The sequence below is a fragment of the Argiope bruennichi genome, chromosome X2 (assembly GCF_947563725.1).
Source record: "Argiope bruennichi chromosome X2, qqArgBrue1.1, whole genome shotgun sequence".
In the NCBI taxonomy this organism is placed as follows: Eukaryota; Metazoa; Arthropoda; class Arachnida; order Araneae; family Araneidae; genus Argiope; species Argiope bruennichi.
This window is the reverse complement of record NC_079163.1, coordinates 28,578,804-28,594,591: the sequence shown is the minus strand read 5'-3', so window position 1 is coordinate 28,594,591 and position 15,788 is coordinate 28,578,804. Positions and strand designations below refer to the sequence as shown.

At 30.3% G+C, this 15,788-nt stretch overlaps 1 protein-coding gene across 2 annotated transcripts in view; it reads right to left on the bottom strand.

The window, feature by feature from the left end:
• Positions 1–8,154: 8,154 nt before the first annotated feature.
• LOC129959985 (flavin-containing monooxygenase 5-like) overlaps positions 8,155–15,788 on the bottom strand; it is a 40,829-nt gene continuing 33,195 nt past the window's right edge. For both annotated transcript variants that reach the window (XM_056072949.1, XM_056072948.1), the window contains exons 3-5: positions 14,638–14,904; positions 11,259–11,582; positions 8,155–9,222 (exon numbers count right to left, since the gene is read on the bottom strand). In XM_056072949.1, the coding sequence (XP_055928924.1) occupies positions 8,557–9,222; positions 11,259–11,582; positions 14,638–14,904 (1,257 nt within the window). In that variant the 3' untranslated portion in view covers positions 8,155–8,556. The remainder of the gene's footprint in view (positions 9,223–11,258; positions 11,583–14,637; positions 14,905–15,788) is intronic.

Genomic DNA, 15,788 nt, shown 5'->3' with positions numbered 1-15,788 from the left:
TCCAATAAAACCTATTGATCGATCTTTTATAGTCTGAATGCAAGAAATGATGAAATAATTGTCTGCTGTTCTTAAACTTAAAAAGAGTAAAGACAATCTCTAGTTTAAACAGTGGACGATTATTACTTTAATTGAGATCAATAAAGAACGCATTCGTTTTAAATGTTTCACTTGCTTCAACTAATTAAAAATGAAGTATCTATTTTTGAGAGCTCTCTTCAAACTAATTTATAATTTTGAATAAACAAGAATCATGAACTTATTTTTTGCATCTTTATTTTCATTGCATTGTTTGAAATGGAATTAAACTCGCATATATCACATATATATTTCATAAATATTACATTTTTATTCGCTTATATACAGTGGCGAACTCGTCAACTATCTTGGGTCGTAGGCATCTCGATTTAAAAAATGCTTTTAGCGTAATTGCCAATATGTGAAGTTGTAAAAAAAAAGAAAAGAAATATTTCAATTAAATTATTGGAGAGATATTAACGTTTATCAAGCAATTGACCAAATTTCTATTTCATGAAGAAACTAATAATATTATTGTAGTATTTATAAGCATCGAGTATCTGTTTGAATAATAATATGCACAAACGTGAATGCTATGTAGCTATGACGTATAGTAAATAATTAAAACCATACATTCTTGCAAAGTTACTAAAATATCATGTTATTAAGTTAAAAATGTATTGAAAAGTTAAAAATAAATTAATCTTTGTCGTGATCTTCATTGCCAGCATAGAAAAACGCTGAAATTTGTCACTGCTTATATATACAATTTCAAAACTTTTGAGGATTGTAATGAAACAGTATTTATACAAATTGATGACAAAAAAATAATGTTTATTCTATTCTTTAAACAGAATAACTTTTAACAAAATTTATATATTTTCGATTAAGGCAAAATTATGATCACATTTTAGAAGGCCGATAGTGTGAATTATTCCGTTTCTTCTCTCTAACTATCTTCTTAGAACTATATTTCTTTTAAGTGTCATGCTTTACTATATATGCCATATGGTTCTTTAAGATTAACCATATTGGCCATATATTCGTGTTCTTAAATAGATTTTAATCATTTATAATTGAACATTGGAATGATGGCCCAAGGCCACCCACTTGATCCTACGAATTTCTGCTAAAGCAATTCATTTCATAAAAACAGAAGGCACAAATTCGTTGCAATGAAAAAAAAATTAGAAGCTTGAATTTTGATAACTCTTTAAAGCACGGTAGCTCATTCCCTGAATCATTTATATCAAATCATTAATTGATACTATTATTAATTGTCCAACTACCTTTTGAAGAAATTATGCAGTGCATCCTAAAAAAGGGGAGCAAGCATTCTCCCCCTTAAATATTGCATCTAGACATATACTTCTAATTTCAACGTTTTATTAAATAAGTTGAGCATTTGTATGAAAATACTTTGGCTTCTTTGTATATTAATAACCAAAAGTTTAAAAAATTTAATTTTTGTATGTTCCCCGTAGTGCAAACTTGTTAATTAGTAAGTCAACCATCTAACTCTCCGACCCGCCACGAAGGCACACGGATTTAAACCATAAAACTGAATGACCGGACCGCAGCAACATTGGCGGGAACTGTGGTTGAGTCCTAAGGGCCGTCACCGGCCACGGTACAACCCTCCCCGAAGGAAGTACGTCCCGTCATCCATGGGAGGAGTCAGATCCCCCACCTATTTGTGTACCCTCCAGGGTGGTGAGATCCAACCACCATGCCGGAAGCATCTCATCCTCATTTCGAGGTGCCCCCCGAGTGTTCTTGTTAATTAGTAAGTTGTTTTTCTTATGATCATCTATCCACACACATAGTCAAAGTGAAGAACTTGATCTCAGATCTGCAAGGATTATTAAAAGAATCACAATTTTGTATAGGTGTTGAAGATATTCGAACAAGATTTTAAGCACTTCAGTTTATTATCTGATCATTTTTTGAAGTTTAATGAAAAATAATAATCGCTTTGATATTTTCTAGTTTTATACTTTTAATAATTCTTTTCTAATATGTATATTTTCCCTGAAAATTATAACAAACGTTTCGATCAAACACTGGCCAGAGGTATGTAAAAATGAGCTAACAAAGAAAGAGTATGAGCTGGAAAATTGAATATGGAATGGCATTCAGAATAATTGTAGTAAACCGTTTAGAATGTTCATTTATCAAATTTCAATGACGGATCAATTTCTGGAAAATAACCTTCCAACTTTTGGCATAACTTATATATTGATAACTTGAATCGCGACTTCAGTAACCGAACCGCATGGTTGCTAAGGTAATTATTTGGTAAGGTCAAACTTCGATCTCAACTGTGTCTTTTTTTTTCTTTGTTTTTCCATTTAACTTTTTTCAAAATTATTGAAATTAAATTAACAATTTACGCTTAGTCTTAGTTAATTTGTTTTTTATTTTTATGTAAAAATAAATGTTCATTCTTCTAATATTTGAAATATAGCTTTAAAGGTTATAAATAATTTTAATTATTATTATCACCTTAAAGCAAAAATTAAACTAAAGGGAACTGATGATAATTTATTAAATGTGTGACCAAATGCTTCTGATATTAATCATAGAAATGAAAAGGAAACGGTTGTTAAGTTATTGAATGCATAAGTGCAAGGTTTAAAATTTCATTGATCGTTCAAATTCGAACAAAGGCTAGAGAAGGAAAACCTTTTGGAAGGTCTTATTCTCCGATATTCTTAATTAATAAAACATAATATCTATATCGGTCTTATTCCTAATTAATAAAACATAATATCTATATCGGTCTTATTCTTAATTAATAAAACATAATATCTATATCGGTCTTATTCTTAATTAATAAAACATAATATCTATATCGGTCTTATTCTTAATTAATAAAACATAATATCTATATCGGTCTTATTCTTAATTAATAAAACATAATATCTATATTGGTCTTATTCTTAATTAATAAAACATAATGTCGATAAAATGTTCTGAAATTCAATATTGCTGTTCAATATTAATTTCTTTTAAAAATTAATTTATTATTCAGTTATTAGGGAAACAAACATTCATGCATAAAAACTGAGTAATATATTTACTAAAACTGTATGTAAATTATTAATTAGAATAATTTTGAAAATTCTTTTTACACACTCACATATTTGTAATTATTTTTTCTTTAAAGATTGAATTAATTTTCAAGTATTAGTAGAATAAACATTTATTTTTACATAAAAAATGGCAACATTTTAATTGAAAATATTTGTGAATTTAATTTTAATGATTTTGAAAAGAATTAAAAGGCGAGAAAAAAAAAACCCCGTCTAGGATCGAACTTTGATCTTCTGGTTATAAAATAGTTATTTTAATTACTAGGTTTTTGGTTTGCGGTAAGAGAGGCAAACTACTAATATGTGAGCTATGCCAAAAGTTTAAAAGCAATTTTCTAGGAGTTGGCAAGCTATTGCACCTTAACATTTTAATGAATGAAATCCTAAAAGTGTGTTACCATTATACTAAATATCAGATCGAACTCAATTTTTCCAACTCTTATGTAAGATTGACTGACTAGCAGAGCTGCCACTTTTCTTCATCGATGTTGATTGCTTATATTTTTATTTTCTGTTAAAGTCTCTAAGTAGGTTGAAGATTTTTTGAGCATCTTGGAACATAATTTCAGTCAGCTATTTCATACGATACACATTTTCTAAATGCTTGTTATTTTCCATTAAGTTTATAAAAAATTATCTTTTTTTTTTTTTTTTTTTTTTTTTTGACTTTTTTAAAACCGAAAACTAACTAACATACAAATCCATAGTTTTTCTTATAATGTAAACAGCCCAATGCAAAAATTCGTTCGAGCAACCTAAAATGTTTTCAGAAGGGGTCTCTTCCTTTTTTTTTACCTAACTTCAAAATTGCTTTTAGTATACGTAAACAACTTAATAGCAATTGAGCCTAAAATTTGTTCATTCTTTACATAATCCGAAATGTTTTCTGATACCACATGGATTTGTTTAGTGAAAATATCTTCCCTTATAAGGGCTTAGACTTCATTAAATAAATAAAATTAAAATTTTAAAAATTTTGTCTACAGGGAAAAAGAACTTATAACTTGATTCTTGTTAGGATTTTGCTGTGTTTGTCATTTATTTAAAAAAGAAAATTTAAAGAAAGAATTGACAAGATAACGGCTCACATTCCACTTTAGTGTTGTAATTACTAAAGAATACACTAGATGGCGATTCAGCATAGTTCTTTCTATCTCAGTTACCAGAATATAAAACGGGATCGATTTCTATTTGACGAATTAAAACGGACCGCTTATAAAGGAAATGGAGTTTTAGGTACTGATTTTTTTAATAATTAATTTTTTAATGTTATTCATATTTGAAGTATGAATAACATTAAAAAACATTTAAACATAACAATTATCAAATAATGCTTAGTAATTTTATACTGGTGATTTTTTTTCTTATGAAATTTGATTAGATTTAGCAATTTTAATATTTTTATTAGATATATTAATTACAGTTACAATATCTAATAAGTAAAAAAAAATACCCTTTTTGCTTATGCATGTATATATTTTTCTCTTCATTAAAAATATATTTTCAGCTGTATCCATTAAATATTTTCTTATTGATTAACGTCCCTAAATGCACTCTTCAGATAGCACAAAGTGCCTAGCATCCCTAAATGCACTCACAGTTAGCATAAAATGCCTAAAAGTAGTCACGATAGCTTTACGATGTTATCCAGCTTATAAAATATCAAAATACAATATTGAGATATAGAACAGTAGTCAAAAAAGTATATGAATATTTGTTATTGTTCGTAATTTATAAAAGTTAAATTCAAGATAAAAATGTCATTCGGTTTGAATAAATGTTCTCTTTAAAAGATTTAAATTTCTATCTTATAAGGGACCATCTACGTATTTATTTTTGTATAATCTTCAAATTTACCGACTGCAATAACTAAATCGTGTCTTTTGACTGATTGTGCGTAATGAGAAATTTCAAGATATTAAATTTTAGACAATTCGGTTCAAAATAATCTGGGATATATGAGTCAAAATATTTAGGGGCTGTTTAAATACATGCAAACGTAGCGAATAGATCATCCTATTTCCTTTATGCAACTTTTCGTTTCAATCATTATTAGGGTAACTTTATTCAAAGAAAAATTAATGTTTCTTTATACTGTTATTACCACTAAAATATGATTAAATAAGAATTCGAAATGGGCTGAAACAACAGTTACATGGACAACTACTCGATCGACGTCTAGGAATTTACACTTGGGTATTACCTAGAAAAATCATTACCCAAATCATTTTTTTAAAGTTTGATTTGAACCGACGAATGTAGCTTTAATTAAAATAGAAACATTAATCTTCACTTTTTGAAGCGTGAAAGTCCATTCTTTGTATAAGAAGTTCATCAATGATGGCAATTTTCTATAAACATGCTGCATTTTTAGAAACTTTCGCTAGTTCCTTTTTGTACAAAAGTGTGCTGAATAGTAAGCATTATATTCAGTTGTTTTGATTGGCACTATGCCTGAACTAAAAGGTTAATTGGCTTTCAGTAGATGCTCTGTAAATCTTTGCTAACGAATTCAAAAAGTCCATCTTTAAATCACTAGTGAATAATACGCAGGCATTATTAAAAGAATGGAAACTATATAGTCAATATTTAGTGAATAATACACAGGCATTATTAAAAGAATGGAAACTATATAGTCAAAGATGTTCATTTTGAACAGGTTATAGTCAATATTTAGTGAATAATACGCAGGCATTATTAAAAGAATGGAAACTATATAGTCAAAGATGTTCATTTTGAACAGGTTTTTTTTAAGCATTTCAATTAAAATATTATCTGACCTTTTTTTAAAAAAATTATTGAAAATTAATAAATGTTTTGCTATTTTTTGATTCTATCCTTTAAATAATCTTCCGTGATATGTATACTAAACCTGGAAATTGCAACGAAAGTCTCGCTGAAACGCCGGTCGGATGTATGGATAAATAGTCGAAGTCCATAAATTTGCCTTTTAATATTTTAACAAGGATTACAGATAGAAGCATGAAACTTTGTGTCCTTATATTTTCGCTCTGAAAGGCGAACAAAAATTTATTTTTTACAATTTTTTATTATTTTCCTCTACTGAAACCAAAGTATTTTTATATATCTGCGTACCTTATTTGATGAAATTTTGCAAATGGAAATATGTGTCAAATTGCAATAGTTATGAAAACAAACGCTTGTTTCCCTTTTTTTTTTTTCGCTCTCTGTATATACGAATCGTTTTTGACTAATTTATTAATGGTTTCTTGATTCTTTTTTTTTTCTTCCTATCCTCTCAATATCAAACCAACTGCAGCAACTCAAAGCTTTCATACAAAAATAAGTATGAAAAAAAAAACCATGAACTACTGGCACTAAATGACAACTTTTGTGCAATGAGGCGAATTTCAGGGATAATTATTTTGTTGTTGTTGTTCACTCTAATGTAAATGATAACATTTCTTCTTATGGAGAGTGCAGTATACGATTGTATCTTTTATTTTACAATTTTTTATTTATATAAAACAGAAAATTTTATGTCCTCTTAGCAACAAAGCTAGGAATGATTTGATTTTCTTTCTATCCAGTATGTCCAAATCAGTTTTAAAGAATACTTTACGTAAAATATACATGTTATTTTAAAATGAATATTGAAATATTAATTATTTACCATTCCAGTTAGATGAGTTATAAAATAATAATTAACAGGTAGATTGAAAGTCACAGGATGACAGTTTTAATTATGTGTAAATTTTTAAACTGTTATCTTTATGTTCCGCCTAGAAACCTAAGATAACAAAAACGGCAAAACCCAAACAAAACACTTTCGGTATTTTGCAGTTTGAAAAAGTGCGAATCTTGAATTACGATTCAAAGTGCTTCCATATTAAACTCTATCATAAACCTTCAAGTGATAATGACATTCGTAAATGATACCATCAATCTTAGCACACTGGATGACTTTGCAAAGGGATATTAAAGTATGAGACGACTAAGAAGGTCTGAAGAAAATATTCAATATGTGAGAGAGTCTTTTATACATAAGCAAAGAAAATCTGGATCATATGTATATGCCTCAGCTATTAGCTAATCTAGCCGACTTAGGAACCAGAAATGAAGCAGCTGGTACATGAATTACTCCAGACAAGCTGAAAATGAATTAGAAAATTCGCATATCGCTTTGATATGGATAATTGGAAAAAAATTGTTTCAGTTGCACTTTCAAATCATATTACATTTTGTCATGTAATTTGAAATACCGATATATGACATTTAATAATTGTCGGTCATTAGTGTACGAAAATAAATGTTTAAAATGAGAATTCAGGAAAATCAATACATTTCATGGCTTCTCAAAGGTCCTGGCTTTGAAATGCAACCTTTTTATTAACATTTCCATATTTTCAACATAGGAAACCTGGGGGGAGGTGATTTGGTGGTTTTTCATTAGCTGTTTGTTGCTGAAACACCTCATGAAAAATCACAAGGATTCTAGGCAATGGGATAAGAGGTAATGCCAAGTCATGTTGTGATGTCAACCAAATTTAAAATGCATACTTCATTTCAAAAGGGCTCTTCGAACTATGACGACTTGTGGTAGTCTCAACTTTGAGACCCGCTACTGAAAATATCTTTAATTTTTTATTTCTGTGTTTGATAATATATCTACTTTATTCTTTATTTTTCTTCATTCCATTGAAGATCTGCTGTGTATGTGGTTTGATGTAGGACGTGTCATGGTTTGTAAGTCCTCAAATCAATCTAGAATCTTGCAGAATGCGGAACTGCTTGTGTGCCGTTCCTCTCATTTGACTATGACTTTGAATTACAAGTTACAAAGTAGTTGGTATTATTTCCAGAATGGAGCATTTAATGTAGCACATCAGTGAACCTCTTTTGTAGTTTCGTTGTATGAGAAATCAATAATATGTCGGTATTTTGGATTACAAAATATGCCGATAGACTGAAGATCTAGCCTTTTAAACTGTAATTTCTTACTTTGTCAGTAGTTAAAAAAACTTGAAAACTTTAATTTCAGAAATAACTGAAAAATAAACAGCAACAACAAAAGAATTACAGTTTCGAAATTTGCAACGATTTATTAAGAAACAAGCTATTTGTTTATTTACATTCTCTATTTTACAGACAGTTACATTGTAAAGAAAAATGTACATCTAAGTAAAAGTGAATTTATGGCAAAATTATTGCTCAAAAAATATTTTCTCCATTTTACAAATATATATTTTATTTCTTATCAACTCTTTGAAAAATATTTTCAAATTACAAAAGAATTTCCAAAAAATATTGAAAATCTAAAAATGTCATCAAAAAGACAAGAATCGTCTCCATACATTAGTATCTCAAAATATTCCACTCCAGGCTAGAGAAAACTTGACATATTTGCCCGGATATAATAGAAGACAGTAATTTCTTCCGTTTTCAACAAAATAAATTTCCTTGCCTCGTAACATTAAACAAATCAATTAAAAATTAAAGAATAAAACAACCACAGAATTGGCAAAATAAATAAAAGCTGTATAATTGTTCCAACTCGGAGCAAACCTCGTTTTCTTGGTACATATTTCTGCCCAGGTTTGAGAAGGGGTGTGACAACTCTCTCTTTGTAAGTTAAAATAGCATCTCTTGCACCTTCCCAAGGATGTGGTCCTTGGAGTCGGTATTGGTATGGAAGAGACGGACCAACAACCAATGCCCAGAAAAGTTTCGGATCGGTGAAAAACAGTTTCAAGAAATTTGGCTTGCATCCTATTTCTTCTGCAAGCTCATCCTGATACGAAATAAAGTCGACTTGCAATGTGTGCCTTGGTGAGTCAACAAATCTTTTCCTTATGTGGTCGAGTTTCTTTTCGATGTCAGCCTCCATCACATCTCTTGACGGAAGACTGTGGTTGCCAGAAAAAATTCTTGATATCCACCTGCACTGCATTTCTCCGCAAGGAAATCCAGGACCGCTTGGTTGGATAAGACCTAAAATAGCCAAAGTAGAATGAGGAAGATGAGGTGGAAAAATAAACTTGTAAAGTCGAACTTTGTTGTCTTTGATTGGAAGAATATCATCGCTTAGGAAAGGGAATTTCACTTTGTATCCCGTAGCAAGCACTACGGCGTCTACTTCAGTTTCTTCCTGAAAATAAAATAAAATTCTACTTTAATCGAGTGTATAATCAGACATGGAATATATTGGATGATACATAGATGATAATTTCCAACATTTCTGTTTCAAAGAACCAAATGAATGCAAGGCACATTTTGCCAGACAGCATTCAGGACAATGTAAAATATGAAAAACGTTTACTTATTCTTATGAGATTTTATGTTCGAATAACCTTAGTAATTAACAAAGAATTGGCAACAAATTTGTGTTGTTATAGCTTGAAGTAAAATCAGATTCTACATGTAAAACTATTATCTCAAAATTGTCATTTTTGGACTTATAATTCATGTGATTTTGATATACAGAATTAAGATATAATGAGCCATGCTACGCTATAAGACAGGGATACATATAAAATAACACATTTTACGTGCGTTTTTTAATCACAAAATTAAAATGTGATCAGATATTCTTTATTTGTAAATTATACAGTAGTGATCTCTTTGAAAAAATTGACAGTTAGCTTTGACTACAAACACACATTTGTTTTCATTTTCAAATGCATAGAACTATAATATTATTGCAAGTCTGTGAACTCATGTTATTCTTTTGGGATGTGAATTCCTAAACACTGCCATTTTCATTTTCTAAAAATTTTTTTCCCACTTTAGTATATTAGCTACAGCAAAACATGCAAATAACTTTAAAAATATTATCGAATTTATTTGGGTATAATTTTATTCTATTTACTTGCAAAATAAAATTTTTGACTCTTCTCCATTTTACGTGCAATAAAATTTTTGAATTAGTAATGAAAAATTCAACATACAAAAACTCTGAATGAACTAAGAACTACAAGACTTTTGATTCTTCTATACATGGCGTAGATTTTTGAAGGTTTCATTATCAAGCTAAAGTTTGTTAAAAACATTTGAAATGCTAATATATATCTAGACTTCTGCTCGTTATTTCCGATTTAAATTAAATTAAAGGTACAATAAAAGAAAGTGTTTAAAATTAAAAATTATTCCAAATAGGTAAAAAAAATAATAATAATAATAATCAGGAAACAGAATAATCTGAGGAACTGGGAACAACGAGTACAGTCTTAATTAGTTGAATGCTTATTGATATATGGAATAGTTCTGTTCATGCAATTTTGTAGTAGGATGGATGGGGAAATGAATATCTTTTCAAAATAAAATAATTTTCACGACTTTACAACAAGATTTATGGACACAGAATTTGTCATTTAATTCATCCAACAGATGAGATTTCTACTTCTCCGCATTTAGTTAAGCTTTACCTTATATGAAGGAATAATCAAGAGGCATTTAGCAACTATGACAAGTGTATTTATTAAAAATTGAAAGACTTCTTCTTGTGTACAATCGACCACTTCACCACCACTGAAAGTAGTAGCATCGACAGGATTTGCTGTGGCTGACTGCTGTCTTTAGCATAGTACGTCCATAACACTGACCGATTTACCAAACTGACATCATCTTCTAGGCAATTGGCCCCTAGCCACAAAGTGGTCAATATTGACCTTCCTCTTCATCTTCCCACTCAACTAACTTCCTGTTAAACAAGGAACAGACCCTCACTTAAACAAATTATCTTCAAAGTTCTCAATATTTCACAAATTCTCGTTTCACAACAACAGAAATCCAAACACTTTGAAACTGTTGGTGAAAAACTGACAATATTTTTAACATCGTGTCCTTCAGAGTTAATTGAAAGACCGCGTGCATATATATAGCTTGTTGAGAATAATAACGGCGGCGAAACTGTAAATAATCGATTTTCAAGTTCAGACCACCAAATGCCACCTAAATGAATCCTTTATCACGTAGAAGAAAGCTAAAGGATACCTGAACACTTTGTCTCTAAAGGGCGTCAAATGCAATACAAAATGCAGTACATCAATCCGAAAAAAAAAACAAAAAAACACTTTGATACTCTATTACCTAATTTAATATTTCCATCATTATTATTCTCAATAAAAGATATAAGCAATGATTTTATATACATTTATTAATGGTTAAAATAAATAAATAAATCACCTCTTCGCCATCAAACACAACTCCTTTCTTTGTAAAGCGTTTGATACCTCCTCGAGTCACAACCACTCCACTCAAGAGTTTGATTGGTAGAGTGTCACTGACAGTTGGATGTTGACTCCAGACTCTGTGTTTAGGTTTAAGGTTATACAATTCATGATTAAACCTTTCATTAAGTTGCTTCTCGGATACGTAGCAGATTAAGTTGTAGGGTAAAATATTCTGCAGGAGGTGCAAGTAGCGCCTTACAAATGTGGCATCAAATGGATTGCCTTTTGGTCCAACTCTAGGCAAGACCCAAGCGCCTCGTCTGCTACTCAAATAAACCTGAAAGAAATGTGTTTAACTTAATATTAATGAGATATTTGAAAGTATAAACGTTTCTTAAAAGTTTAGTATAAAATTCATAACGAAGTTTTTAAACATTTCTCAAATACATATTAAACAATCATTGAATATAAATGTAAAATTGTTAGGAGTGAATTTTGGAAAGCTATGTGATCGAGTAAAAGCAAAATATTTTGTAAACATATAGTTTAGAAAAAAATGTGACAAACTACCTACCAAGAAAAGAATATGCTCTTTTCACATATTTACGAACTAAATTATAATTACATTTCACTTCTTTTCAGTTTTTTAAGGACGTATTTTGTCATAGGTTTGCAGCTCGCTTCTTAATATGGTAATTCTGAAGTTTTGTGCATTTCTGTAATCTCGATGATAATACGCTAATTAAATATTTTTAAAACTTCATCAGCTGTTAATCAATTAATTGAATTAAATTTTGATTTCATACCAATTATTCCAGCTGGCTGTGAATTTTGTGGGGGAATGCATATCTGGATTCCATATCTATAGTTATTCAGAGGCATGAGCTCAGGATTCTGTGAAAAACAACAAAGTGACTTTCATGGGTACGGTTATAGATACAGAAGCTCGAAATTTTCGAATGGCAACACTCTCTTTTCCCTGTCGCAAAAAGCTCAGTGCATGCGAAGACTCTAAAGAGCTTTGGGACTGTATAAAGAGCTTTGGACTAAAGAGCTTTGGGACTGCGACACAAAAATTGATCGCACAAAAAACAGCAGCTAGGCACGCACAAAAAACGGCAGCTAGGCACGCACAAAAAACAGCAGCTAGGCGAACGGAGGCAAGATGGCGCACCTCCATAAATAGCTACGTCAATTTGCAGGGTCCTGGAACAAAATTTTGATGACGTGTCATTTCACGCATCTTCCCTTCCCTTGTCCTCCGTCAAACCCCGGCTTTACACCTATAGCTTTCTGGTTCTGGGGCTATCTTAAATGAAGAGTGGACATTTAAGTGCAATCCACAAATTTTGCGAGATTTAAAAGAATATCAGACGTGAAATTCCAAATATCTCTCATACTATGTTAAACAAGGCTTTATTGTCCCCAGTCTAAAACATGCAATGTGTTATTGCCTATGATGGCATGTATATGGAAAATGCGTTATCCATATAAAAGTTTTTTTCTCCTATCTGTGTGATCATCAATGATCTGTGTCTAGCCTTTGTCATTTGTAAATTTTCTCCGTGACCCCCGATCGTTCTTTTCTTTTTTTTTTTTAATGCTTTGCCGATATGTTTTCTTTCTTTCTTTCTTTCTTTTTTTGTGTGCATGCATAAAGTGACCGTTTCTTGTGATATGCGCACCTTTCCAAAGCTTTTTTCGCATACGCTTTGCATTTTACGATAGGAAAAAGTGAATATTGCCTTTTTAAAATTTCGAGTTTCTATACCTATAAATGTAACCGTGAATGCTACTTCGTTAGGGCTCACAGAATCCTGAGCTCATACCTCCAAATAACTATATCTGAAATTTCATGTTGATCGGTTGAACGGGCAGCCAACAGACATCCAGGTATCGGTAAATTTTTTTTATTTTTCTTTGAATTAACCTGTTTGATTAGTGTCACGTTTAGAAATTATAAAGCAGCTATATTAAGACCTGGCAATTTTAAATCGCAATCAGATGGCGAAGACAATAACACACATCCTACTGATTAATCATCCACGCATTTTACCTACGATAGCAAATTTAACGTACACCAGTCTAACACACATGCTAGATCATTAATGAAATGCATTGAATCCATGATTTTTCAATTCCAGAACCAGGAATCTACCATCTGACCATCATCGCCTTTATAAAAGTTTTCTACATAAAATTTTCAAATATTTAATATGATACATTTTTATTAATTATTTCACTTCTTTGTTTATTCTGTACGGTTTTCAAAAGACAACAAAAATGAAGAAAACATTTAAATATTTTTAATAGAGATAATTATTTAATTATTTGAATAGAACTTTAAATTACATGAATAGTAATATGTATTTTAGAAAAACTTCACAATATGCTACATTGAAAAGTACAATGTGTTAAAATGAATCGCTTTGCAAATTGTCTATGGACAAATGAATTCGAGCTGAAACCATTTCTAAGAATTGACCATATCTTCATAATTGATTAAAATAGTTTAAGACCTTTATACGAGCCAAGTTTCCTAAGCTCAGTTTTCTCTTCTCGTTTCCCACAGAGTAAGAAATAAAAAAAATTTCGTAATTTATCAATACATTTAAATTTCATATGAAACTTAGATTTTGGAAGAAAACTTAACAGAAAATTCGATGACAATCGAAAAAAAAAAAAAAAAAATTTAGACTATGAAAACAGTTATGTTATAATACAGTTATAGTTGTGTTTACTCTCGAAACATTGCGTATCAAACACTCTTTAAAAATATTCAAGGCGTGATTCTTAGCAACTTTGAATAATCTTAGAATCAGAAGTTTGAAGATTTCTTTGCGTTAACAGCAACTGAAAAAAGTGATTTTTTTTTCTCTTGCGTTTAAATATAAATTATTCATGGAAGACTAGGAATTTCTTCACAAAGAAATGCGAATCTATTAGTCGTTTTAATTACCCTGTATCATTTTAACATTTATCTGGTACCATTATATCTGAACACGGTGAGTTGTGAAACAGACAGTATGAAGACTCCTGATGTTGTGTGATGTTGGATGCCCCGAAGATTGAAGAGTTAGTTATATTTGTCACTAATGTTGGAATTAAAGTCTGAAATTGTAAGAGAAACCAACCATTTAAAACTAAAGGATGGATTCGTTCACAGAATTGAGGATAAAGGATTTGTACTACCACATGTGTTAGTCAGATTTTATAACCTGTAGGAGTCTGTGAATTATCAAACAGATTAACAAATGTTTCTTCTCCTTACACTGACAGAGTTCTGTTTCAGAAGAATGTTCTGAAATTCCTTCTGGCAGAACCTAAGTGTTAAGTGAATATTGTGACCATAAAATTTGAAAAAATTCAAATAAAAATCTTAAATGGCGTACCTTTTTAGCCACAGCACTCAATTCTACTGCTGCATCCATGCCTGAATTTCCTACGCCCACAACAACTACACGCTTGTCCTCAAATCCATCTACTTTCTTGAGACTGTGAGTGTGGAGAATCTTGCCTTCAAATTCTTCCTGCCCAGGAAAAGTCGGTTCATGGGGAAACACATGATGACCAATGCAAATACACACACAATCAAATGTGTCGGATACCAACTCTCCTGTTTGAGTATTTCTACATGTTACTTTCCATCGACCCGTTTTCTGAAGAAAAAAGAAATATCTGTCAGCTATAAGAAGTTGGACACAGTTTGAAGGAATTTTGATGTAGATACAGTATGCTAATTTTATTAATATACACGAAATGAAACAATATTAGAAGAGAAATAAAATATGTTACTATATATTTGGCACTAGGATTTACTAGATTGTTTTTAAAAATCTAGTTTCTGAATGGAAAGTTTACCAGTGAGTCTTAATTTCAGTACCAACCCAATTAATGTGTAAATGTTCCAATGCATTGAATTATTGTTGAAAAAGTTAAGAATTGATTTATTTAGCGAAATTTAACTTGTTTTTAAACGAAAAAATCGTATTGCGATTTTGCTATTTCAATAAGAGATTTTCATGACAAATTATTTTGCACATTTCTTGAATAAATAAACAAATATCCTTAAGAAAATTACAGAAAACACCTTTTCTTATTGCTGAACTATTTTCATGAAAATAGTCTGAATCATTTAAATCTATACAAATAATCCTGAGAAATTCATGAATTCAACTTTCCTATGATACTACACATTACGTACATTAAAGGGGAAGCATAACTTAAAAATCTTAAAAGAACGTTCTACATATGTTTAAATTTTGGTATAATTTTCGATACATTTTGCAGAATAGCAATTAAAAATATAAGTATATGGAATGAATTCTTTGTAATTACACATCTCCGATTATAAAATATTAAATTTTAAAATAACACTTTTAAAAACAAATTGAATTTTTTTGACTTAACACCCAATTTGTTGCAATATTTTGTCACAATATTAAAATGTGAAAAAAAAAGACTGCAAGATCGGTTGAACCCAAGGAAAGATCCAACGAAATTGCTAGAAGCCGAAAAAGCATACAGAAAGGAAAAAATTGTT